The sequence below is a fragment of the Myotis myotis genome, unplaced genomic scaffold (assembly GCF_014108235.1).
Source record: "Myotis myotis isolate mMyoMyo1 unplaced genomic scaffold, mMyoMyo1.p scaffold_m19_p_7, whole genome shotgun sequence".
Taxonomy (NCBI): Eukaryota; Metazoa; Chordata; class Mammalia; order Chiroptera; family Vespertilionidae; genus Myotis; species Myotis myotis.
In genome coordinates this window covers 87594349-87618999 of record NW_023416379.1, presented here as the reverse complement: position 1 = coordinate 87618999, position 24651 = coordinate 87594349, and the positions used below count along the sequence as shown (strand labels likewise).

Sequence of the window (24651 nt, the reverse complement as noted above, 5' to 3'; positions counted from 1 at the left end):
CCTTAATTATCTCTCTGGCTTCATCTCCTAGGACTCTCCAAACACACAGGTGTTCTGGCTTGTGCCCACCTGAGGGCCCTTGTACCTGCTCTTCCCCTCCTTGAAACACTTGCCCCTTAGATATCCATATTATTATTTCCCTCACCTCCTTCAGATCTTTTCCCAATTCTCTCCTTTTCAAAGTCCTTCCCTGGCCATCCTATGAGAATGTAACACCCTCCCTTGTCACTCTGTCTCCCTTCCCTACTTTCTTCCTTAGCATTTAGCTCGCCAAATAGATCATATGTATTACTTATCATGTTTATTGTCCAACCCCCTCAATCTCTGTGAGAGCTTGGTTTTTGTTTGTTTTGTTCTTTACTATATCCCTGGTATCTGAAACAGCACCTGGCACAGCGTATATGCTCAATAAATATTTGTTAAGTGAATGAAGAACTGACTGAGAGGAAACATAGCATTGTGGTTAACGTTTGGCCTCTGGAGTAAAAATCCTGGGTATTAATAAAATACATAGAAGAAGACATAGGTACTACATTTATAGACCTTGGTCTCAGGGAGGGTTTATGAATTTGACCCCAAAGGCAAGGGAAGTAATAGCAAAAACAAGTGAATGGAACTATATCAAACTAAAAACCTTCTGCAAAGCAAAAGACACCATCAACAAACAAAAAGGCATCCAACTGAATGGAAAGAGATATTTGCAAACAATACTTCTGATAAGGGGCTAATATCCAAATTATACAAAGAATTCATACAACTCAATAACAACAAAAAACCCAACCAATTCAAGTAAAAATAGGCAGAGAACATGATTAGACACTTTTCCCAAGAATACATACAAATGGGCAACAGACATATGAAAAATACTCAACTCCACTGGCTATAAGGGAAATGCAAATCAAAACCACAATGAAATACCACCTTACACCTTTCAGAATGGCTATTATCAATAAGACAAGAAACAAGAAGTGTTGGAGAAAATGTGGAGAAAGGGGAACCCACATACACTCCTGGTGGGAATGTAAATTGATACAGCTACTATTGAAAACAGTATGGAGCTTCCTCAAAAAATTAAGAGTAGAGCTACCATATCACTAGCAATGCCTCTTCTGAGTACCTACCAGAAAAATTTGAAAACATCTATAATAATGAAATCGACTGAATGGCCGAACAGCCGAACGACCGTCTGGACGATCTTCTGGATGAAGCTGGGGCTGCAAGGGCCTACTCTTGCATGAATTTCATGCATCAGGCCTCTAGTTTATCCATAAAGATATATGTACCCATATGTTCATTACGTCATTATTGTCAGGGGTCAAGATATGGGAACAATCTAAATGTCCTCCAGTGGGTGACTGGATGAAGAGGATGTGGTACATACATACAATGGAATAGTACTCAGCCATAAGAAAAGATGAAATACTGACAATTGCAATAATATGGATGGATCTTGAGAGTATCGTGCTAAGTGAAATAAGTCAGATGGAAAAGGACACGAACCATATGATTTCACTCATGTGGAATATAAAACAAAGCAACAAAAGAAAAAAAACAAACAAACAAAAAAAAAAAAAAAAAAAAAAAAAACCTTATAGACACAGACAACAGTATGTTGTTTACCAGAGAGGTTGTATATGAATACATACGTCAGCCAGCGAGGGAGGGGAGAGAGAGTAGGTGAAGCCATCCCCACCTGCCAGCTTCCTGTCTTTGCCTACTGATAAATAGGGATACTCATGGCCAGATTTTCCATTCCTCCCCATCCTGGCGCCCTCTGTCACTCAATTAAAAAAAGATAGGAGAGGGCCTGGGGGAGGGGCAGACAGCCTCTGCCTATAAAGCCTGTCGCGGTAGCAGGGTGAGTGCACTTAGCCGGCCTGCCCAGTCCTCTGCCTGTCATCCCCAGCAGATTTAGCTGCTGACAGCTGCTTGGGACTTTGCTGCCAGGCCCTGGCCCAGACCGCCTCCTCTCCTCTCCTCTCCTCTCAGTGACTCCCCAGCCACAGCCCCGCCATGGCCCAGAAAGAAGAGGCTGCCGCCACCGCCGCCGAGGCATCTGCGCCTGCCTCCCAGAATGGCGAGGATCTGGAGAACCTGGACGACCCCGAGAAGCTGAAGGAGCTGATCCAGCTGCCCCCCTTTGAGATCGTCACGGGGTGAGAGCTGGTGTGGCCTGGATCCTCCTCCTTAGAGGAGCAGGGGCTGGGGACAGGCCGGGGGATTTAGGACAGTAATAGCAGGAGTCAGGGTCGAACTGTGAGAGTGCGAAGGTGTGCAAGGTTTGGGCTGCTGGAGACACAGCAGCAATCTCGCTTGGCTTCTTGCGGTGACACCCTGGACCCTCTAGTCAGGGGAGGTAGGAGGAGTTCCTTGGAGGCAGTGCAATCACCGCTGAGGCCTCCTGGTATTGGGACATCACCCGCCTCTCTGTTCAGTCCCAGGGAACCTGTAAGGACACTGGCACATTTAAATGTGGCCCCAGTCATAGGGCCTCATCCCTCCCTTCTCTCTGCTTCCCAGTGGGCCTCTCCTCTATCTACATGTCTCCCTCTTTGGTTCTCAACCTTCCTAATGCCGCGACCCTTTAATACAGTTCCTCATGTTGTGGTGACCCCCAATTTCATTGTTACAAATTGAACATAATTAAAGCATAGTGATTCATCACAAAAACAATATGTAATTATAGATGTGTTTTCCGATGGTCTTAGGCGACCCCTGTGAAAGGATCGTTCGACCCCCAAAGGGGTCGCGACCCACAGGTTGAGAACCGCTGCTTTAGAAGGAGGAGAAGATCCTAAAACAGGATCATCCTTCCCCAGGCCTGAGTGAGAAGCAGTTTTGTCCTTGTTCAGTCTTTTCTGAGTTTCCCCAGGGGCTGTCCACCTCCACCCCCAAGGAAACAGATCACAGTACAGATAACAGAGGCTAGGCCAGGAGCTTCTGGACAGAAGAGCGACCCCACCCCTGTAGCCACAGCCCAGTCCAGAGGAACCAGGACCCAGAGCAAAGGGTGAGGAGGCCCCACGCAGGGGCTGCTTACAGGGCCCTTCTGTCTTATCCACATCGTGCATCTCTAGGAATAGCACCAAGTGGTCTTCCTCCTCTTCCCTCTGTGTCCCTTTAAGAGAAGACCCTGCTAAGTTTCTAAGCAAAGAATAAGAGGGGGATACGTGGGGCCACATTTCCTCCTGAGCCCAGGTTCCCCCCCCCCCCCCGGGGTCCAGCAAGGCGCACAGGCAGAGGAGTCGCACTAAGGGGTGTGGTGCCTTCAAGGGGCAGAAGGATCCCTGGGTGGCAATGTGACCTGACACTTTAAGCTTGGCAAGTCGCTTTCCAGTCCTGCCTCCGTTTTTTTATGCAAGTTACGCTAGCTGATTTCCAAGTTCCCTTCCAGCTCAGGAATTTTCCAATTTCTAAGCGAACCCGAGGGAAATGCATCCTAATTCCAGAGGCAAGAATTCAGTGTAGAGTGTTCACCCATGCTCAACCAAAGCCACCCTCAATGTAGGATTAAAAAAGCAATGGGCACAGATGAATATAGACATAGGGGTCGCCGAGAGCCGCAGCCAGCAGAGTCCTCGGTTCCAGGAGCTCGCTATGGAAGGAGACCCTTTTTCTGTCCCCTAAGCACGCTGGTGCATGCTGTCCTGGTCACACAGACGAGCACACACGCGCCCACTCGATGCAGCCTGTGATCTCCCCACACAGGGGCAGGGTAGGCTCTGAACAGAATCAGACTGTGTTGAGTTAAATAGGCTTTGGAGTCCCAGGGTGGCGGGTCCTAACAGGTTAAGTCCTCTCGTGTAACTTACATCTGTCCAGGTCTTTATAAGCATGGCAAACGTTCACATGCATGAGCTCATTCTACCCTCAGCACAGTGCTAGGAGCGGGAGCTATGGCATTGCCACTCTCAGACGGGGAAACTGAGCGAGGGAGACTGAGTGACTTGTCTGGGACCTCAGAACCAGTAAGTGGCAGGTCGTCTGACTCCAGCCAAGTGACCTTTCCACTGTTCTCTTACTCATTCTGGTTCCCAGGTTTACCAAGCAGAGCTCCACCTGTCTCCATCTGCAGGGCAGCGTGGTTCAGAGGCTTTCCCTGACCCGTGGCTCAGAAAAAGGGTCACAGGTTGGGCAGCTTTCTGGGCAGCTCAGGGGGGGAGGTGGAGCCCTGAGTGTTTCCTGGCCACAAGTGACAGCTGTGGAGAGCTGTCTCCTGGGCCACAGGGGTAAACAGGCAGCTTAAAATAGCCCAGAGGTGCGGCTATCTCTATGCAAGGACAGGATGAGGGAGTGACTTTCCTCTCCTTCCTTCTCCAGATGCCCTAGAGTCAAAGGGGTCCCAAGCAGGTCCTCTCCTAGCCTGTCCCACAGGGGTGGGTCTGTCCATACTATTCCTTAGAAGTGTCACAAACTAGCAGAGAGCAGGTGGCTTTTTAGCAAAGAGTCTGAGGTGAGAAAGGAGTACTGGATAGGAATAGAGAGAGATACCCTGCTTGTCATGATTCTGGTTTGAAGAGGGCACTCAGGATAGAAGCAGACCTAAGACCATCCTATATAATAAAAGAGAAACATGGTAATTGGCGTACGACCGCTACCCTTCCCATTGGCTAATCAGAGAGATATGCAAATTAACTGCCAGCCAAGATGGCGGCCGACAGCCAGGCAGCTTGAAACTAACATGGGGCTTGCTTGCTTCAGTGATGGAGGACTTCAAGGTTCCCCTACTGCCTTGCCCGCCTCTGAACTTGCAGTTTAAGAAACATTGTAACAAATATAGAAGCTAAACCAAACCCCAGAAACCTGCTTTCAGCGAGCCCGAGCCCGGGATCTCAGAGCTGGAGTTGATACAGAGTTTCGATTATAGAACCTAAACAAACCAGATACCTGCTTTCAGCAGCAGAGTCCTCAGAGCTGGAGCCAGAGCTAAAGCTGGCCCAGAATAAATTTAAAAAAAAGAAAAAAAGGAGCAGTTGGGAGCTTCAGTCAGCCTGAAAACAGCCCTCAGCCCCTCACCCAGGCTGGCCAGGCACCCCAGTGGGGACCCCCCACCCTGATCCAGGACACCCTTCAGGGCAAACCAGCCAGCCCCACCCATGCACCAGGCCTCTATCCTATATAGTAAAAGGGTAATATGCCTCCCAGCACCGGGATCAGCGTGACAGGGGGCAGCGCCCAAACCCCCTGATCGCCCTGTGGCTTTGTGTGTGACAGGGGGCGGGGCCAAAACCTCCCTATCCACCTGCTCTGTTCATGACAGGGGAAGGCGCCCCAACCCCCTGATCAGCCCAGCTCTGTGCCTGATAGGAGGGAGCTCCCCAACCCCCTGATCGCCCTGCGGCTCTGTGTATGACAGGGTGCGGTGCCCCAACCCCCTGATTGGCCCTGCTCTGTGTGTGACAAGGTGTGGCGCCCCAACCCCCCACTTCCCCCCCACGGGCCCTGCTCTGTGTGTGATGAGGTAGAGCCATAACCTCCCCATCGGCCCTGCCCTGAGTGTGACAGTGGTGGTGCCCCAACCACCTGATCAGCCCTGCTCTGTGGGTGATAGAGGGCGGCACCCCAACCCCTTGATCCGCCCTGCCCTGAGTGTGACAGGGGCGGTGTGCCAACTCCCCTATCGGCCCTACTCTGTGAGTGACAGGGGGGAGCTCCCCAACCCCCTGATTGACCCTGTTCTGTGCGTGACAGGGTACGGAGCCCCAACTCCCCTGATGGGCCCTGCTCTGTGCATGACAGGGTTTGGAGCCCCAACCCCCCTGATGGGCCCTGCTCTGTGCGTGACAGGGGGTGGTGCCTCAACCTCCCCATCAACCCTGCCTTGAGTGTGACAGGGGGCAGTGCCCCAACCCCCCAATCGGCCCTACCCTGAGCGTGACTGAAGGTGGCATCGCAACCTCCCAATCTGCCCTGCTCTGTGCATGACAGGGGAAGGTGCCCCAACTCCCCAATTGGCCCTGCTCTGAGCCCGACCAGGGGCTGCACCTAGGGATTGGGCCTGCCCTCTGCCACCCGGAAGCAGGCCTAAGCCAGCAGGTCGTTATCTCCCGAGGGGTCCCAGACTGCGAGAGGGCACAGGCTGGGCTGAGGGACCCCCCTGTCCCCCCCGAGTGCACAAATTTTTGTGCACTGGGCCTCTAGTCCTATATAATAAAAGCCTAATATGCTAAGTGTCTGGTCAACCGGTAGGCCATTCAACCAATCAAAGCATAATATGCTAATGATATGCTAAGGTCTCTCAACTGCTCGCTATGACATGCACTGACCACCAGGGGGCAGACAGTCAACTGGTCAACCAGTCGGTATGACGCGCACTGACCACCAGGGGGCAGACGCTTTGACTGGTAGGTTAGCTTGCTGCTGGGGTCTGGCCTATCAGGACTGAGCAAGATGAGCCGGACACACCCTGGAGCCCTCTCACAGTCCACTGGCTGGCCAACCTCTCATGTCCCTCCCCAGCCCTGATTGTGCACCAGTGGGGTCCCTTGGCCTGGCCTGTGCCCTCTCACAATCTGGGATCCCTTGGGGGATGTCAGAGAGCCGGTTTTGGCCCGATCCCACAGGCCAGGCCAAGGGACACCACTGGTGCATGAATTCGTGCACCGGGCCTCTAGTTATCAATAACTTGGAGAAAAGTATTAGAAGGGGATCTAAAGCTGCAGTGGTGGGCCCCCGCCAGCTCACATTGGCTGAGAGTTGACTGTGCATCTCTCTTCCCAACTCCAAGTTCTTGACATCGCAGTGATGCAAGTGTTTACTACAGAAGGCAGCAAAGTTAGAAATGAGGGTCTTTTCACTTTCTCTCAGTTTCCTGGGTGCTAAGCTAGCACACCACTGAAAGACAGGAACCTCTGAAAGTGAGAGGAAGAGTAGAGAAGGGCTGAGGTTGGTAGTGCTTAAGATGGGCTCTGAGGGTTAAGATTTGAGGCCAATAAAAGGCCCCATCCATGAATGCTAGGTCTAATTGTTGGGCATCAGCAGTTGTTCAAAACCTGAGGGGTCCAGTTACTCAACCTATCTTTCAGATGAGGAAACCAAGCCTTGGAGGGATGAGTGATTTGCCCAAAGCTAGTGGGTGGAGCGGGGCGTGCACCCCAGGACTGTCTGACTCCAAATCGTCACGCCGTGTCTAAAAAAGCCATAAAGAGGAGTCGTTTATAGTCAACAAATATTTATTGAGTAGGAATCATTTCTTTGCTGCCCGTTTCCTCCACTACTATTTAACTTCCATAAGGATAGGGATGTTGCCTTTTAACTGCTTTGTCCCTAGCACCAAGAATAATACCCAGCCCATGCCCAACCAAAGCCACCATCCACCTAGGATTAAAAAAGCAATGGGCACAGATGAATATAGACATAGGGGCCGCCGAGAGCCTCGGGCCAGCAGAGTCCTTGGTTCCAGGAGCTCGCTCGCTATGGAAGGAGATCCTTCCTTCCATAAGTATTTGTTGGTAATAAGTATTTGTTGTTGAATAAAGGAGTGAACTAATGAGGAGCACCTATTGTGTGCCGGGCTCTCTGCAAGGCATTGGGATAGGGAATTAATTGCAGGGGAACTTCTCAAGGAGAGAAATTCAGGATGTATGAAGATCCAGCAGCAGTAGGCCCAGAGAGGATTTCACTGGTCCCTGGCTGCCTCTGGACTCAGCATGCTCTAGGGAAGCACCAGGCCACCAGGATTGGTTGTGTCCCATCTCTCCATCCAGTGATGGGTGACTGACTGTGGCTTAGCCTGGCAGCACCTGTGTGTTTGTCTTTACCTCTAGTTATTTTTTATGATTTTGCATGAAGCTGAACCTGCTATCAAGGGGTTATTATGGAACAGAGATGAATGGCACATGCAGTGATTTCCCTTCTGGACACTGCTTTAGCTTCCAGTAGTTTACTCTGGCTGAGGGACAAGGCAGGGTTCAAAGGAAAGGGACAGGCAAGGAGTGAGGGGCCTTCACACCATTGTTAATGCCACAAGCCCCTCACCCCTTACCCTGGACACTGGAGCATGCTGGGAAGGTTTGGTCCATAAAGAATTGAAGACAGGATGGCATGGCTCAGTAGCTGAGTGTAGACCTATGAACCAGGAGGCCACCATTTGATTCCCGGTCGGAGCACATGCCTGGGTTGCAGGCTCGATCCCCAGTTAAGGGGGCATGCAGGAGGCAGCCGATCAATGATTCTCTTTCATCACTGATGTTTCTATCTCTCTCTCCCTCTCCCTTCCTCTCTGAAATCAATAAAAATATATATATTTTTTAAAAGAATAGAAGACAGCACTGACTCTGACCACCCTGGTCTCCTCTCCAATGAGGGCCAGTGGAAGGTCAGAACTCAGTGTAAAGATGGTGCTGCTCAGGGAAAAGGCGTGGACTCAGGGCCTGCCTAGATCGGAATCCTATCCAGAACTGCCAATCAGGAGCAGGCAGCCCACCACACCCCTTCTCAGCGCAAGGAAGTCAGTCTGTTCCAACTCCCAGCTTCTCTCCACTCCTCCTTCAGTTGAGGCCCACTTTAGCATTCACTTTGAAAGTTGTCTGAAAATGGAAAAGGAACCTGAAACTGGCAATTCTGCCTCTTTTGAGCAGGTCTAGTGAAAGAAAGCTGAAATGAGTCAACACTCAGTTACCAGTGAATGGATTTTCCACTCCCTAGATTATCTTGGCGCAAATATTTAATCTCAGACCAGCATCTACTGCCCTCCAGGGTGCTTCTTTTCACTGTATAGATTTTTGTTTAGAAAACGCAAATGTTTTTAAATGTGAACATGGGGAGATATATATATATATATATATATATACAGTAGGGCCTTGACTTACAAGTTTAATTCGTTCCGAGACGGAGCTCGTAACTCAAATTACTCGTATGTCAAATCTGAAAGTGAATGAGTGAGACACGTGTGATGCTGGGCTGATGTTGTGGCGTTCACCGTGACATTCGCTGTGCCAACTAGCGGTGGGGTATCTGAAGCTGGCTCGTAACCCGAATTTTAGCTCGCAACTCAAAGCAAAATATCGGCCGAGAGACGGCTCGTATCTCAAAAAACTCGTTAGTTGGGACACTCGTAAGTCAAGGCCCCACTGTATATATCAGAGGCCCAATGCACAAAATTCGTGTAAGGGGCTTGGCCCCCCACTGCCTCTGTGGCTTCATCCAGAAGGATGTCCAGTCTAATTAGCATATTATGCTTTTATTATTATAGACATGTGTGCATATATATATATACACACGTATATGTGTATATACATACATACATGTATATATATGTATACACACACATGTATATATACACACATTTACTCACATCCCTTCCCCTCCACCAAGCAGACCATCATCCCAATTTTTTTCTAGATATCTGGAGTCTCAGTTTCCTGCCTAGAGAATTGCAATGCCCAGTCCAGTACCCTGGGTCTAAGCAGATGAAGTGTGAATGGCCTTGACTGCAGAAAGTATGAGAAAGTGGTACTTAAAGAGGCTGGGGGTAGGAATAATGCTGTTGGTTTCTGTGCCTGAAGAAGCAACTGAACCCAGGTAAAAATTCTACCATCTGCATCTCTCTCCTGACCACCACTCCAACACACACACACACACACACACACACACACCACTTTAGCAGTAACTTATCTGCTGGGGTTCAGAGTATAAGTAAATGTGGTCCACCGGCATATCATACTACTTAGAAAAAAATGTTTGTGATAATTTAAGAAGTGTCACTGTTTCCCCTTCTACCAGTGGGCATAATAGTGTTGGCTTAGTTTGTGATTCTGTAATGTCACCCAAGATGACCATGTTGTCTTAGCTCCCTGGGGAAGTTTCAGAGCTCTACCAACTCTGTTGCCCTGGTTTCCCTCAGGGGCCCAGCTCTTTCAGTCTGTGGGAAATCCCAAAGAACATCACTTGATCTTTATGCTCCTTCCAGAAGACCAAACTGGAGAAGCCAAGCAAACCCAGTCTCCGAGGAAGCCCAAAGGAAAGGCTGGGAGCCAAGGCCTTCCCTGACTATCCTTTGCCCCTTGAAAGCACTTCCCTCCCTGAGGCATCTATTTTGTCTTTCTATTGTCTCTGCTGAGGGGCAGGGTAGACCATGAGGCTGCTGGCCAGAGGGGTTGGAAAATGATATTTATAGAAGTGAACTTTCCTCCTCTCCCTTGGGTTTCATGTTTCTCTCGGTCCTCTCCCCTTGCCCAGGGAAGGACGAGGGGAAAACACCAGAGCTTAAGAGGGGCTGAGAAAGCAGCAGTCTCAGACCATCAGGCCAACTAGCAATTGCACATTGGCCAAATTCATACTCTAGGCTGGACTATACTTGGCCACGTTGGTGCAATTCTTCTGGGGGTTCCAGAAGGAAACCCGAGGGACCACTGACAGCCATTGCTGAAGCCCTCAAGCCAATCACGAAGTCATGAATACAGCAGGTCCTCCAATAACCACGTCTTTTTCAACGTTTCATTATAACATTGATGAGATGCCATCGGAACTTATCTTGTTTATATCGTTTAGCCTATGGTAAAATTGGGTTCTTATATGTCGTTTTGGTTAAAGTTGCAGAATTTATTGACAACATGAAGTGAGGACTTCTGAGAATCTATCATACAGGTGGCTCTGGATTAGACGCGGGGTGGGGTGGGGTGGCGTGGTCTGGCAAAAGGCCTTGAAGAGCAAAAAAGGACTTGGGAGAGAAAGGTAAGCTCTGTGCTTCTTGGAAGGGAAAAGCCACTCCGGAAGAGAAGGGGTCATTTAGCAACCGCAAAGTTCAGGAGTGGTCTGGTGGGTGAGTTTATTAGGGAGAGCTAATCCCAGCAGGGGCTGAAAGAGGAGAGGGGCAGCATCGGGTCATCCATTCTCCCAGAATACTAAGTCAATAACAAACACATCCAACCGGGGACAGAGGGGCTTAGAGAGCTAAGTATAGCACCCAAAGGAATCCCTGGGGCTGGGTCCTCAAACACATCCATCTCCGAAGTGGAAACTTAACTTGCCAGCAAGGGACACGGAAACTTGGGGAGAATAAAGTTGGTGATGGGAGGAAGGGCACACTGCAGGGCAACAGCTCAAGTTTACTCAGCTCTTTGGCACCTGCTGCTTACCCCTAACAAGCCAAGGCCCTGGGATGCCAGGGATTCCCCGGCAGCCCAGGGAGTTAGCTGACCTCTTTGGGGAAACAGAAGGCAGGGAGAGAAGCAGCAGAGAAGTTAATGGTTGCCTCAGAATATCTTCTGGGGCAGCCAGAGACATTGCACTTTTGTTTTTATTTTTATTTTGAGAATTGTTATGAGTTTATTTGAGCCAAACTGATGACATCTGCTGGGGGGCAAGATCTCAAATGCTTCCCAGAGATGACATTTTTTTAAAAAGAAAACATTCAACCTGTCCAGCTGGCGCTAGTCATCCCCTGCTCTCCCTCTGGCACTTTCACGCTCTCCTATTCTAGCCTCCTTGGCCTTCAAACCTGCACAAATCTTCCTATTTTAGAAAAACACCCCCCTACATATGAAGATAGAAACAACCTTCAACTCTGATGTCCTGTCTCGTAGTCTGTCTGCACTTTTCTCCCCTTCTTCTTACTACTAAACTTTTCAAAGTCTGGCCGCAGTGGCTCAGTGTTTGAGTATCGACCTATGAACCAGGAGGTCACATGCCTAGGCTGTGGGCTCCATCCCCAAAAGGGGGCATGCAGGAGGCAGCCAAATCAATAATTCTCTCTCATCACTGATGTTTCTATCTCTCTCTCCCTCTCCCTTCCTCTCTAAAATCAATAAAAATATATATTTTTTAAAACCGGCCTTTTTCTGCTTCTTTCCTTTCCTCGTCATCCATCTCCCCTTGAAGCCACTGGACATATTCACCACCAAGTCTGGTTTCCTCAGACTCCAAGTGGGCTGTCTCTATTTCAGGCTTTCTCCAGCCTCACTCTGTCTGCTTAAAGTCACCACAGTCCTCTTTTGTGGGCATGACTTTTACTGTCTTTCTTTTCTTTTTTGTGCACCATTCCGGAAGTACTGCAAGAGATAAGCAGAATAGACAGAGCAAGCTCCTACTCCACCTCCCTGCTCCAAAAATTCATTTAATATATCATCCTTGGGTAGAGGCCGTATCCGATATTAAACTGGTAAGAACAGATACTATACTCGATCTTAGCCAAAGAAAAGCGATTTATTGTGTCTTTTGTTACTCAAGAACCTGTAACGATTCTCTATTGCCTCCTGAACCAAGGCTAAACTTTCAAGAGCCTTCATATGTCCTTCACTCTGCCTACTCCGTTTTAGCAGTTTCCTATTGTTTGCAGCTGTCTTATTTCTCTCTCTCCTGTCCAGCTGGAATCTAGCTACTAGGTTATAAGCATCTGGAGGGTAGGGGCCAAATCTTAGAAGCTTAATCATATCAAGATACCCTTAGTGTGGTATCTCCAAGATAAAAATTCTAGGACAACCTTTCTTTCACCTGAGGGAAAAGACAGGCTTGAGAAACAGTCAGTAGCAGAGCGTGGTGGCACTGCAAACTGCAGGCCATTCTGTGGGGAAGATGCAACATACATGAATGACAAGGAGGAGGAACCAAGTATGAAATGTTCTGCGAAGTCTTTGTCCTGCTGTCATGAGAAATTGTATATGCTTGCTACTTTGTAAAATTACTATTTGAACACTGCTTTTCAAACCTGGCCACAAATTAGGATCATCTGGAGAGCTTTTGAATATGCTGATGCCTGGTCCCTCCTACCCCCAGATGTTCTGATTTAACTGGTTTTGTGTGGGGCCCAGGCATTACTGGCAGAGCTTTCTAGGAGCTTCTAATGTAGAGCCAGCTTAAAGAGACATTGGCTTAGAAATGTAGGCGTGCGTTGTGCACAGCAAGTGATGTTGGTTGTTTGGAGACCCTTCCTGATGGGGTGACCAGAATGCACCCCTCACCCCAAATTCTCTTTCCTCCAGAGAAACCCTGTGGGATGCCTTCATGCCTTTTTGTCCCTCATGCCGAGGAGGTCTGGCCCTACGAAGGACTCATCATTCTCTCTTCTTTCCTGTCCCTTTGTCTTCTCCACCCCACAGGGAGCGGCTGCCTGTTAACTACTTCAAGTTCCAGTTCCGGAATGTGGAGTACAGCTCGGGGCGGAACAAGACCTTCCTCTGCTACGTGATTGAGGTGCAGGACAAGGGGGGCCAAGTGCAGGCATCCCGGGGATACCTCGAGGACGAGCATGCAACTGCCCACGCGGAGGAAGCCTTCTTCAACACCGTCGTGCCCACCTTCGACCCGGCCCTGCGCTACAACGTCACCTGGTACGTGTCCTCCAGCCCCTGCGTAGCTTGCGCCGACCGCATCATCAAAACCCTCAGCAAGACCAAGAACCTGCGCCTGCTCATCCTGGTGGGGCGCCTCTTCATGTGGGAGGAGCCCGAGATGCAGGCTGCGCTGAAGAAGCTGAAGGAGGCGGGCTGCAGGCTGCGCATCATGAAGCCCCAGGACTTCGAGTACATCTGGCAGAATTTTGTGGAGCAGGAAGAGGGCGAATCCAAGGCCTTTGAGCCCTGGGAGGACATTCAGGAGAACTTCCTGTACTACGAGGAAAAGTTGGCCGACATCCTGAAGTAGGCGACTGCGCTCAGCCTCACGTGAGTCATGGCATCATTACTCCAGTAACAGGGCTGAAGGCTGGAGGTCAGGTGGAACCAGTGGGGTTAGATTTTCCTTGGGAAAGATTTGATTTGTCTGCTTTGGAACAGCGGTTCTCAACCTGTGGAGGTCAAATGACCCTTTCACAGGGGTCGCCTAAGACCATTGGAAAACACATATAATTACATATTGTTTTTGTGATTAATCACTATGCTTTAATTATGTTCAATTTGTAACAACAAAAATACATCCTGCATATCAGACATTTACATTACAGTTCACAACAGTAGCAAAATTACAGTTATGAAGTAGCAATGAAAATAATTTTATGGTTGGGGGTCACCACAACATGAGGAACTGTATTAAAGGGTCGCGGCATTAGGAAGGTTGAGAACCACTGTTTTAGAAGATCCTCTCTCCTTTTATTTCCTCTAAATTCCTCTCCCTAAATCTTTTTCCCTCCTACTCTTTTTATATCAGACTAACTTTCCCTATAACATGGAATCGTAGGGTTGACAGGAATCTAAAAGCTTTCATGAGAAAGTCTGTATTAAGGTTTAGATGGCACAAGAGCCTACTACTGGAAAACAGCCTAGAATATATTTCAATCTCCTAAATATGCCCCCATGGGCGTGTATCCAGAATTAGTAATGTAGATGCCTTGCTCCCACCTCCATTTGCAATCCTACCATTCCATTTTTTCCTCTAAAACAGGTGTTTCATTCTATTGGGGGTAATTTTTTTTTTTCCATTTTTGATACTTTTGAAATTCCCCAATTTTTGGCCAGAGCAGCTTTCATGTTTTCAAACAAATGATTCTGCTTTGAGGGAGACCAATACTTGCTGTGTGAATGTATAATGCAAGAACATTTTCCCAATGTTGAAAAGACAGAACTCAGAAAAAAATGCTGAATGCAGGGATGGGGATAATATAGCAACACGCTTTTCCATGCAGGAATGTTTAAAGGGTTAAAAAGATGTTTGTAAATTAGGCCGCAGCTCAGAAGTAGCCTCCTACAGATATCAAGATGTAATAGGAGAACTGGAGGTAAAAATTAGCTATTTAAGTAAATAATTAGGACACAATTAAGGCCGATTTGGCCTCTTGCTGAGGGTAAATTAGACTCTTACAGAAACAGGCCAATTACCCTCAGGAAAGAGGGTAAAGAATTCTTTACTATCTTTTTTTGAATTTGGTCTATTCTACTTTGCTCCCACAGCAGTGCTATGTATGACTAAGTCCCTTTACTAGGCCTGAGTTACTGATCAAAGTCCTCCGGTAACAGGGAATGGGTCTTCACCACCCTCTTTAAGAAACCTTAATTTTGGAATAACATATTACGAAAACAGAAAAGAAGCATGCTTCCATGAAGTTATTCATTTTTGGTGTCTCTCTTCATATACTTAAGATTCACTTCATAAACACGTTTTGAAAATATCAATTTCTGGAGGTTGGTGTTGGCAGGAGTGTGCTATTAGACATGCACTCAGGGTGCCTGGTCATCCTCCAGATCAGTGGTCGCCAACCGATGGTCCGTGAGGTCCCAAAGGTTGGCAACCGCTGCTCCAGATGAGCACTCGCCAATCCATAAAGACACAATTTTCAGCCATTTCTTACAAAAAAAAAACAGGACCCATTCATTGAATTCAGTGAGACTATGGTCAGGTAATGTCACGTGGTACTCTATGCATATAAAATAAGACACCACTTTACGTAGTAATACAATCAGATTTCTAAGGGTGACGTTTGAAGATACAAAATTAGCTTTTAAATTCCTTGAAGATTTTATTAGGGTAATTATAAACCCTACATAGATTCTACAGAAAGACTAGTAGCTTAATTTTTAACCCTAGTATACTTCTTAAACATCTTTCAGAGTCATGGGCCACTTCTTCCAGCTGCCTAACTAGCAGGTCCTCAGGGATTTGTGTATGTTGTTGTTGTTTTTCCCTCATTAAGTCAAATGAGATGGCTAAATCTGCTATAAAAATTAAGCATTTCAGGGAAGATTAAATAGAGCTTTTAATTTTAGATAATTGAGGGTTGTACCTTATGCTAATCTAAACAGAAGTAAATAGATAAATCAGCTTGATGGAAAAAGTGCATTTCTAAGTCAAATTCTTCTTGAAATATTATTGGACATTTTCCACATTATAAGCCTCTTTCCACTAGTGGACATACCTATATTATCTGGACCCATTATTAACATGCTTCCCAGTACTCTATTTGAGTTGCTCATGTTCCTGAAGGAAAAGGTTAAAATGTACTAAGTTTAAAAAAAAATAGAGTTGTTACCTACAAGACCAAACAAACAACTCTGCTTAATTAAAATAATCCCAAGAAATAGGCATTTGCTAAAGAAAAATTTCCTCATATTTCTTATTCCATCTTTTTAAAAATGACAGACTAGGATTTAGCCATGTATTCAACTCAAGAGAACAGAGTTAAAGCAGATTTCTTCTGGGCTTTTCTGTGTGAACCATACCAAACATGAATGGAACAGATTCAACCCTGGGTAAACCAGAAGTCACAGGACACAATGGAGAAATTCTGGGACTTGGGGAAGGCACACAGAGACAGTAATTAAAACAGAAAATTCTTCATTGTTTGGGGCCAGCACGGCTCTCAGTAATATGTTTTCTGTTTTCTCAAGGTCTGCCTGCTGCCAAGAGATGGCGGTGACATGTATGGGCATCTGGGACACGCCTGACTTCCTAATACCACGTGGAGCTGGACAACATTTAACACCAACCAATCCCACTGCACAAGACCCTCTAAGGACTCAAAATATACTTCTCATGCTATAAATCATTTTAGCGGTGCCTCTCTCTCTAAGGCTGCTCTTGGGAAAGAAGAGAGTTGCAAGGAGAAATAGCAAACATATATGGGCACCAAGTATCATGGTCTGAGGGTCCTAATTATTCCCCCAAATGGGCTGCTTAAGACAAAGAGCCTCGGACCCAAGATCTGTGCAGATTTTTTAAATATGTCCAGAAATGCATTTATGTTAAGTTGGTCTTTTTTTTTTTAAAGAAAAATAAGCAGCAATAATAAAAGTGGCGTGGTTTTTCTGTGACCAGGTTTTTAAAGAAACTTGGACATTTAGATGGTAACTATGGACAGCAATGAAGTCCCAGGAACAGGGATTTCCCAGGCTACATTTTAAGTGGGAGGGAAGCTTAAATCAGAACCTGGCTAGGCAACACAGGATACTAACTCTCCCATGTAGACTTCTCATCCTGGTCTTGACCTTCATAAAACATTTCCTTCCAAGATTCCTTAGTAGAGGGTGAAACGAAAGGCATGGGAAATACTTCTAAAATATCCATGTCCCAGCAGCCAACTAATAAGCAATCAGCCTCTTGATTAGTTAGAGGTGAGTAGGATTTTAATGTTCACATGCACAATATGAGGAGTCAACATGCGGTACTTGACGGTGATGGCAGGATGATGTCAACGTCTCATTTCTTAAAAGATCTGAGTCCTATGTAGAAGTAAAATTTCACATGTGAATTGCTGGGTAGCTGCCAAACTCTAACTAGGTTTCCAGGAATAATGTGCTTATTCTGATTATCAGGCAATGCCTTTCTCCAGGCTTTGAGTGTGATAAGTCATCGGAATTTGACCCCAAGACTATCTACAAATAACAAAACATTTTATCACATCCCTGCTGAGTCCAGGAATTCCACTTACTGCCAGTTCTCCACAAAACTAAGCTTTGTTAAAAGAATCGTGAAGGTTCTTACTCCATGAGAAAAAACTGCCCTATGTAGAAGCAGCAATGTTTTCACCCAAGTGTTAAGATTTATGTGCATAGTTTGCAAAATAATTTAATTCTAAGTTTTCTCTTATCACCCATTCTCATTTTCAGTTTTGTGTATTGAGACATTCCTTCCCTTCTTTCCCCCTCAGTTTTACTACTAATAATGAACAGAAGCAAAGCTTCTTCAAGAAAAGCTTAGTCTAGAAGTTTGATCATGAACTTGCTCCTGCCCTACCCCACCCCAACTACATGGAGAGCTGTGTGTTCCACACAGAGGTACAAAAGATGTTGAATACTTTTTTAAACTGCTGCCTCGTATCAGGCTGCAATGTGATAAGAACACAAGTCTAAAGTACAAAGGTTATATTTAACCAGTGCTCTCCTGCTGTTTCAACAAGCACATTCTAAAATCCACTTCTTGTCCACTTGAGAAAGCAAGTCCCATGAAGGCCCAGAATTCACTCAAGGGAGAAAATCAATAGTAGGTCTAACTGTTTTAACTCATAACACCATAGTACAGGGGACGGGGGCGGGGAGGGGGGGTGATGAAAACTCCACTTGTTTCCCAATACCCCTGATACAGAACCACTGGCTAAACTCATGAACTTTCTTTTCCCACCACAAAAACAAGAGTAGACAAAGTGCTGCTTTCTTAGCTTAAGAAGAGGATTAATATTTACTGCTCTCCCTCCCAGCTAGTTATACCTTAGTGTCCTCTGGAGCTTAAAAACAAAGAAACCTGGCCATCGTCCCTAACCCCCCTACTACCAAAATAGAAGTTTTTTTTGGAAGTGAGTCTTTTTTGAAGAAGATTCATATGGATTGTGTTGAGAAGTCATTACTCCTCAGTAAGCACTTTGCCAAGCATTTACCATACATTATTTCATGTTTCATGACTGAATTCAGAAAGGTTCACAAACTATGTAGTGAACAGAAGAGTTCACCATGAGTGGTTTCTAAAATCCGCCCTACCAGTGAGCTGACCCATAGAGGCCATCCATTTTTATTTTTCACCTTGCTGCCTTCCCACTAGACCCCTGATTTTTCCAAATTAAATTATAGGTGAATCCTCCGTTATCCAAGTCCAGAACAACACAAACATGTGTACAGAACCTCACTGTAGCCCAAGAAGATATTTATTTTCCCACTTTTCCCCCCACAAATTCCTTGTTAACAATGTAAAAATCCATTTTTGTAATTTAAACAAAAGAAACGCACCTCAAAATTCTTTCCTAGGATGAATTTGAGGGCATACGGATAATACAACGTCAATGCACAAATGACAAAAAATGCAAAATTAACTGAAAGTTATTCTTCCTGAAATTTCTCTGAAACAGCAGAGAAGTAGAATCAATGCTGCCACCTAGTGGCAAGCCAAACAAATTAGGTAGCATCCTGGGGCAAAAAGGATCATAGGGCCCAACACCTGGTTCCCTGCCTAATATCAGGCTATTACCTACCTTGCTGAAAAGAAAAGAAAAAAAATCACAGCAACATTTCCCAAGCAATCCCTCCTTCGGAGTCCCAGTCCAATCATGGGAATACAGAAACCCAAGCATGGCCTGTGACACAGACAATTTCACATGAAACTTTCCTCTGATCATTTTTGAAGTCAGTTTGCCCAGTCCTGTGGCCCAGTAGGAATGACACAGGAAAACATGGTCACATCCAAAATGCTCATCTGTTCAGAGTGTGTACACAGTAATTCTGATGTCTGTTGCCTCAAACACCTCCTCAATTATTGTGGATACATTTTCCCATTGCAGACGATCAAGACCACACCCAATCCTGAAAAAGATAAAACATCTCCATTGGTTGCCATGAAGGTGTCTAGGAAATCAATCCTGCTCTCTTCCTTTAGGCTGCATTCCCCCAGAGCATGAGAACCAATGATCTGATCTCGCACTATAGGCAGCCATGGTGGAAGCTTGGCATTCCTGTTGTGAGTCACCCAAGGCTGTTCCTGACAGCACCAACATCCCACAGCTGTCACTTCTCTTTTACCTACTTGTTGCCACTTCCCCATTGTCCAAGCAACATTGAGCAATGTGTAACTGCTGTGACACGGGACACACACTATCCTTCTATGTCTGCTGATGAAAACTAGCTGTGGGAGGATGGGGGAAGACTGGCATTTTAAAAATACTTATGATCATGGAAAGTTAGGCAAGATAAAAGAAAAAGAGGACAAAGGACAGGATCTCTGCAAAGAAAGAAGATGGAATGCTGAGAAATGTCAAGCTGACTGCAATTCAGTTCTTTGCAACACCCTGGTGAAGAACCTTTACTGACCCACAAACTCTATTACCTAGCACCTTTCTTCTAAGATGTTGCCTTATTGATCCTCAACATCTCTGGGGGGAAAAAGAAAGGCTTTAAAATGCTAATCTCATGTAATGTGATGATTAAGTCCCTGAAAAAATATTTCGATTTTAAAAAGTTTATGATACATAATCCTTAAGTATATTAAAGACCAGTGTAAGACGAGGGACCCTGTAGTCACTTAAGTAACTTAGAGCTTGAAATAAACCCACATGCACGGTCAGCACTGACTCAAAACTAGACTGACAGAAAGAGAGGTGAGCGCAAGCCTATTTCCTGAAAAGGATACAAAGGGCCTACTGAAAAACCCCAATGTCATTCCTTAAGTTGCCAATAGGGAGGGTCTAAGACAGTGATGGTGAACCTTTTGAGCTCGGCGTGTCAGCATTTTGAAAAACCCTCACTTAACTCTGGTGCCGTGTCACATATAGAAATTTTTTGATGTTTGCAACCATAATAAAACAAAGACTTATATTTTTGATATATTTAAATGCCATTTAACAAAGAAAAATCAACCAAAAAAATGAGTTCGCGTGTCACCTCTGACACGCGTGTCATAGGTTCGCCATCGCTGGTCTAAGACATTACCTCAGGGGTATATCCTCTGGCTACTGCCCAAGGTGACCATCAACAAGCAGGCAGTTTAAAAGGCAGAGATCCTTTACAGCTTTTTTTGCGCAGGATAAACAGGTTTGGGACACCTGCAGTGGCCCAGAGGGAAATCACAATTGCTCTGTCTTGGTTCTTAAGCTTACATTGCTTCAGGAATCAAAGCTAAGATTCAGGCAGAGGACACAGAAATTTAACAAATGTGACTGAACAATGGTTCCTCCCTACTACATAGGTTGAGGCAGGTGTGGGTTTTAATTATCCTGAGTCACTCAACCCAAGCTAAGAAACGGGTATGCTTTGGTCTAAGGTCTGACGACTGGTTCACTGGTGATATTTTTAAAGTTTTGAAATTTGCCCACCTTTAAGTCTGTATTTTGGATTAAGCTTGTAAGTCATTTGTCTAAACCCCACCAATCAGGTCTTCACTTAGGGCCCTGGATTTCCTTGCCTGGGCATGGAGAGGTCTGTGACTCCATTCTTCAGACAATGGGACTTCATGGCCTCTAAACTCTTCTGTAAGTTTTCATAAGTTGGCTTGTGTGAAGCCCTTTTCTTTGTAATCTGAGTAAAGAAAGAATCCAAACTTCTCTTAGTCCAAAATGATAGCCAAAGAAAAGCCATCACATCTCCCAACATCCTGATAATTGAAACAAAAAGTGTATTTTTATAGAGCAGTCTAAAGCAGGGATGACAAATGTCATACTGTCCCTTCCAGTTATGGGAAGCCTTCAGGAAAATCAACTAAATAGGGCCTGAGAAACCCAGACACTGCCAGGTAATAATCTTTCCTTCTCTCAAGCCCAGGAGGTTAACAGGCTGTGCCTACTGTGTATTGTTTCTAAGCCAAGTAGGTGAAAGTCTTTGTGCCACTTCCAAGAGATGAGCTGCATATCTGTAACAAGAACCCATACCACTCAAAAGCGTCCTAAGTTTATTTACTTAGAAACGATGCTTGCTTGCCCTTTGTTTCTCCATAAAAGAACAGAGACAAGCTGGAAGTACTCCAAATAATACTGAAGTCCCAGCAGCCTTACAGACAGCTTTCAAAGACGTGACACCCTTAGTGCGCTGTCCACACCAAGCTCTCAGTGGGCTGGCTGGAAGTCACCCAGCACCATCGCCAAGAAGCCACTCTTTCTGGGGCTGCGGACCATGTGCACAGGGGAAGACTCCCCGCTGAGGCAGCAGGCAGGCAAGCAGCTGAGTGCATTTGATGGAGAAGGATGAAAAACTGCTTTGGGCAATCTGTCTCAAGACATGATAGTTTCTCTCTCTCACTATGAGGAGGAAGGAATTCAAGTACGAGAGGCATCCCTAACTTTTCCAGGTCTTAGAGCACAGGCCCTGGGAAGACGTCACAGTACTCCTTCCCATGGAGCTGGATGCTTCTCTTCTAACCCGGAGCTCCACAGCCTCCCCACTGGACCTGAGCTGGCATGAGATCAGACGCTTTTTGACATCTCTGGTTGTCTAGAATGGACTATCATGATCAACACAAATTCAGTGCAGCCTATCTGTTCACCAATCCTTAGAACATATTGAGAATAGGCCCCATCTTACCAAGTAATATATGTATCGCCCATCTCTCTTCAGAACAGCCACTTCTCCAGATTTCTTTTCTAAGAAAAAATCATTTAATAGTAGAAAGAAAAATGAAAATCAAAACACTGAGCTCCATTTTTAGATTTAAAAAAAATCTTTAGAGTGGTTTACCTAAACCTATTGTCGCCTATGAACACTTTGCTCAGCAGCTTTCCTAAATACTGTATTCCTTAGCATCCAGCTTTCTTAATCATGTTTTCTCAACCCTATTCTCCTCATACCCCATCTCCTGTCCTGCTCCTATTTTCAAGTACACCCTTACTGTTCACTTAAAAACTTTGTCTCCTGCCTAGAAATGTTTTAGAATATACAGCATTCTTCCTTTGCCAAATGCATGTTCACTTTTACATACAAAGAGCTAATGTTTAGCCCAGCCGGGTGTCGCTTAGCGGTTGAGTGTCCACCCAGGAACGGAGAGGTCACCAGTTCGATTCCCAGTCAGGGCATATGCCCGGGTTGCGGGCTCGATCCCCAGTGGGGGGCATGCAGGAGGCAGCCAATCGGTGATTCTCTCTCATCATTGATGTTTCTATCTCTCTCTCCCTCTCCCTTCCTCTCTGAAATCAATAAAAATATATTTTTTAAAAAAACAAAGAGCTAATGTTTAAGCATTATGGGGAACGTAAGTGTACAAAAAAGTTTCTAATTATAAGCTTTCCATCAAGAAAAAGTGTCATGTCCATATAATACAATACAAAGCAGCAAGAAATTGCTTTTTTAAAGGCTGGAATCAGAACCACTGGTGGAGAAGGTGATTGAATAAGCCTGGACTGTGGTCTGAGCGACTGCTTCAGAAGCTCCACATGACTCTACTATACACCTCTGGTTTTAAATCACTGGCGGGAAGTGACAGGAGAGGTATGTAAGCAAGAGGATTCTAAACTCCTAAAGGCAGTACGGGTAAACAGAGGCTCTTGAATGCCACACCAGTAACTGTGGGTTTTGCTAAGCACTTCAAAATAATTAAGGTTTCCAGAGAAGTGGAGTATTATCAATAGAGCTTTATGTTAGAGGAAGAAAAGAATAGAAACGTTTACAAGAACTTTGGGCGTAATAAGGACCCAAACTAGAGGCTATTTTTGTGGAGGAAAAACTTAATCTGATGAGTAAAATGAAAGTACTCAGTGGTCAGGAGCCTCCTGTTTACATGTATATCTTGTTTAATGAGTACAACAGGAGGTCAAAAGATGCTCCCGCCAGGGAATAAGAGTTCAACTGTTTTTCAAAACTCACGTTGATTTAACAGTTCCTGCACCCCTCCAAATTTCTTCTTGAAGAGGACAGCTATCCCAGCGCCCATGCGACAGTCCTCACTGATACAGTGGGCTAGAGAGTCTGTTTTGGGGCATGCAAAAAGGTCTCCTTTCACATAGGTGATCTAAAATGTGCAAAGGGGGACAATGTTTTATTAGCTACAGAAAAATACTAGTTCTCCTTTACCGTACCCACCACCCCGCCCCACCTTCTTGATCAAAAGCCAACTCCTTAGAATGTAAGCAGTGAACCACGCGAATTAAAGCCTATGTCAAAGGAAAGTGACGGCCGGTCTCTGTCTAGGTGGCATTAGCCTTTCCAACATAGATCAGCTGGGGCGCGGGGGTGGGGGGACAATTCAATTATTGGTTTCATGAAAAAGTGTTTATGTTTGTGACCTCAATTATTCTGAATTTCCGTTCACCGTAAGTGAGTGGTTATTACGCACTCTGCTTCCTTCTGCATCCTCATTGGGGCTGCTGGCCATGACGCCGAGTTGCTATCTCCAGGATTTAAATGCTTCTCCAGCTATGAGGAGGGAACAGTCAAGAAAAAGGCCCAGGCAGCCTGAGTATATTGCATTCAGATCGCCCTGACCACCCACTTCTTCCCCTTCTCCCCCCTAAACGTCTACCCCTGCATGTGACATCCCTGCACGTGACCTCGGCCGGCCCCTAGGAAATCTCACAAGGCGCCTGGGGCCAGGAGCGGGCAATGCCCAGCCGGGCCCGCTCGCATTTCGCGCCTTCCCGGGGCGCCCGCTCCGCCCTCCAAGAAAAGGCGGCCCCAGGGCACGCCTCCGCCTGCCCGGCGCCCGGCGGGCCTAGGGCAGCCCCGAAACTCGGTGGGTTTGGCCTCGAAAAAAGGAGGGACTTCGCGCCCCAACTCGGGAGCGTACGCGCAGGGGAGGGTACTGCCCGCGCAGGAAGGAGAGGGAAGGCGGCTTCCCAGGCTCACTCCCCTCGGCTGGGGGAGGAGGGCGGAGCCTAGAGGAGCCTCCCACCCTCGTCTCCTACCCCACGGTCTGTCAGCGAGAGTGCACAGCCTGTCCCGGGGTCCCGTGGGGAGGAGCGAGGACGCTCGCTCTCAGCCTCAACGTACCGGGGTTACCCTGCACCTGAAGTCGGCCGTTAGGAGGTCCCGCCCCGCGGGGAAGGGCTCCAGACCCGGCCCTGGTAGGTGGGGAACGGCCGACGACACCAGACGCGGAACCAATCCCGCCACGGCCCTTGAGAGTACGCACCTAAGATGGCCGCCCACCACCCGGGAGCGACGCGGGAACGGGCCCCTCTAGCTAGCTAGCCCGACCAGCACTCTTTGGTGATGGCCGCCGAACTTCCGGCGGTGCATACCGTGCAGTTTCCCTCCGCCACCCGAGCATGCGTAACGAGACCGCCACCGCGAGCGGGAAGGAACGGCGCTTGCGCATTAGCCCGGGGTGTGCCTCCCCTGGCCGCAAAGAAAGGGGTGGGAAGTTGGCCAACGAGCTAGTTAG

General features: G+C 46.7%; 2 protein-coding genes and 1 pseudogene across 11 annotated transcripts; 1 reads left to right on the top strand and 2 right to left on the bottom strand.

Annotated features, from left to right (window-relative positions):
• Positions 1–1855: 1855 nt before the first annotated feature.
• APOBEC2 (apolipoprotein B mRNA editing enzyme catalytic subunit 2) lies at positions 1856–16679 on the top strand. The gene is made up of 3 exons (XM_036318243.1): positions 1856–2156; positions 13038–13601; positions 16257–16679. Exons 1-2 carry the CDS (start codon positions 2014–2016, stop codon positions 13579–13581), a joined length of 687 nt encoding a protein of 228 aa, XP_036174136.1. The 5' UTR covers positions 1856–2013; the 3' UTR covers positions 13582–13601; positions 16257–16679.
• Positions 11967–12144, bottom strand: LOC118660903 (annotated as a pseudogene).
• A 1805-nt stretch (positions 16680–18484) lies between the features above and the next one.
• OARD1 (O-acyl-ADP-ribose deacylase 1) lies at positions 18485–24645 on the bottom strand. Of its 10 annotated transcripts, none has more exons than XM_036318247.1 (6): positions 24509–24645; positions 23581–23684; positions 23136–23280; positions 21861–21919; positions 20749–20861; positions 18485–19154 (listed from the first exon to the last, which is right to left on the bottom strand). In XM_036318247.1, exons 2-6 carry the CDS (start codon positions 23641–23643, stop codon positions 19052–19054), a joined length of 483 nt encoding a protein of 160 aa, XP_036174140.1. In that variant the 5' UTR covers positions 23644–23684; positions 24509–24645; the 3' UTR covers positions 18485–19051. The 10 variants fall into 10 exon arrangements, with proteins under 10 accessions (XP_036174140.1, XP_036174146.1, XP_036174142.1 ...); XM_036318253.1 differs by having other exon boundaries at positions 23605–23684; XM_036318249.1 differs by having other exon boundaries at positions 24400–24512.
• Between the last annotated feature and the right edge of the window lie 6 nt (positions 24646–24651).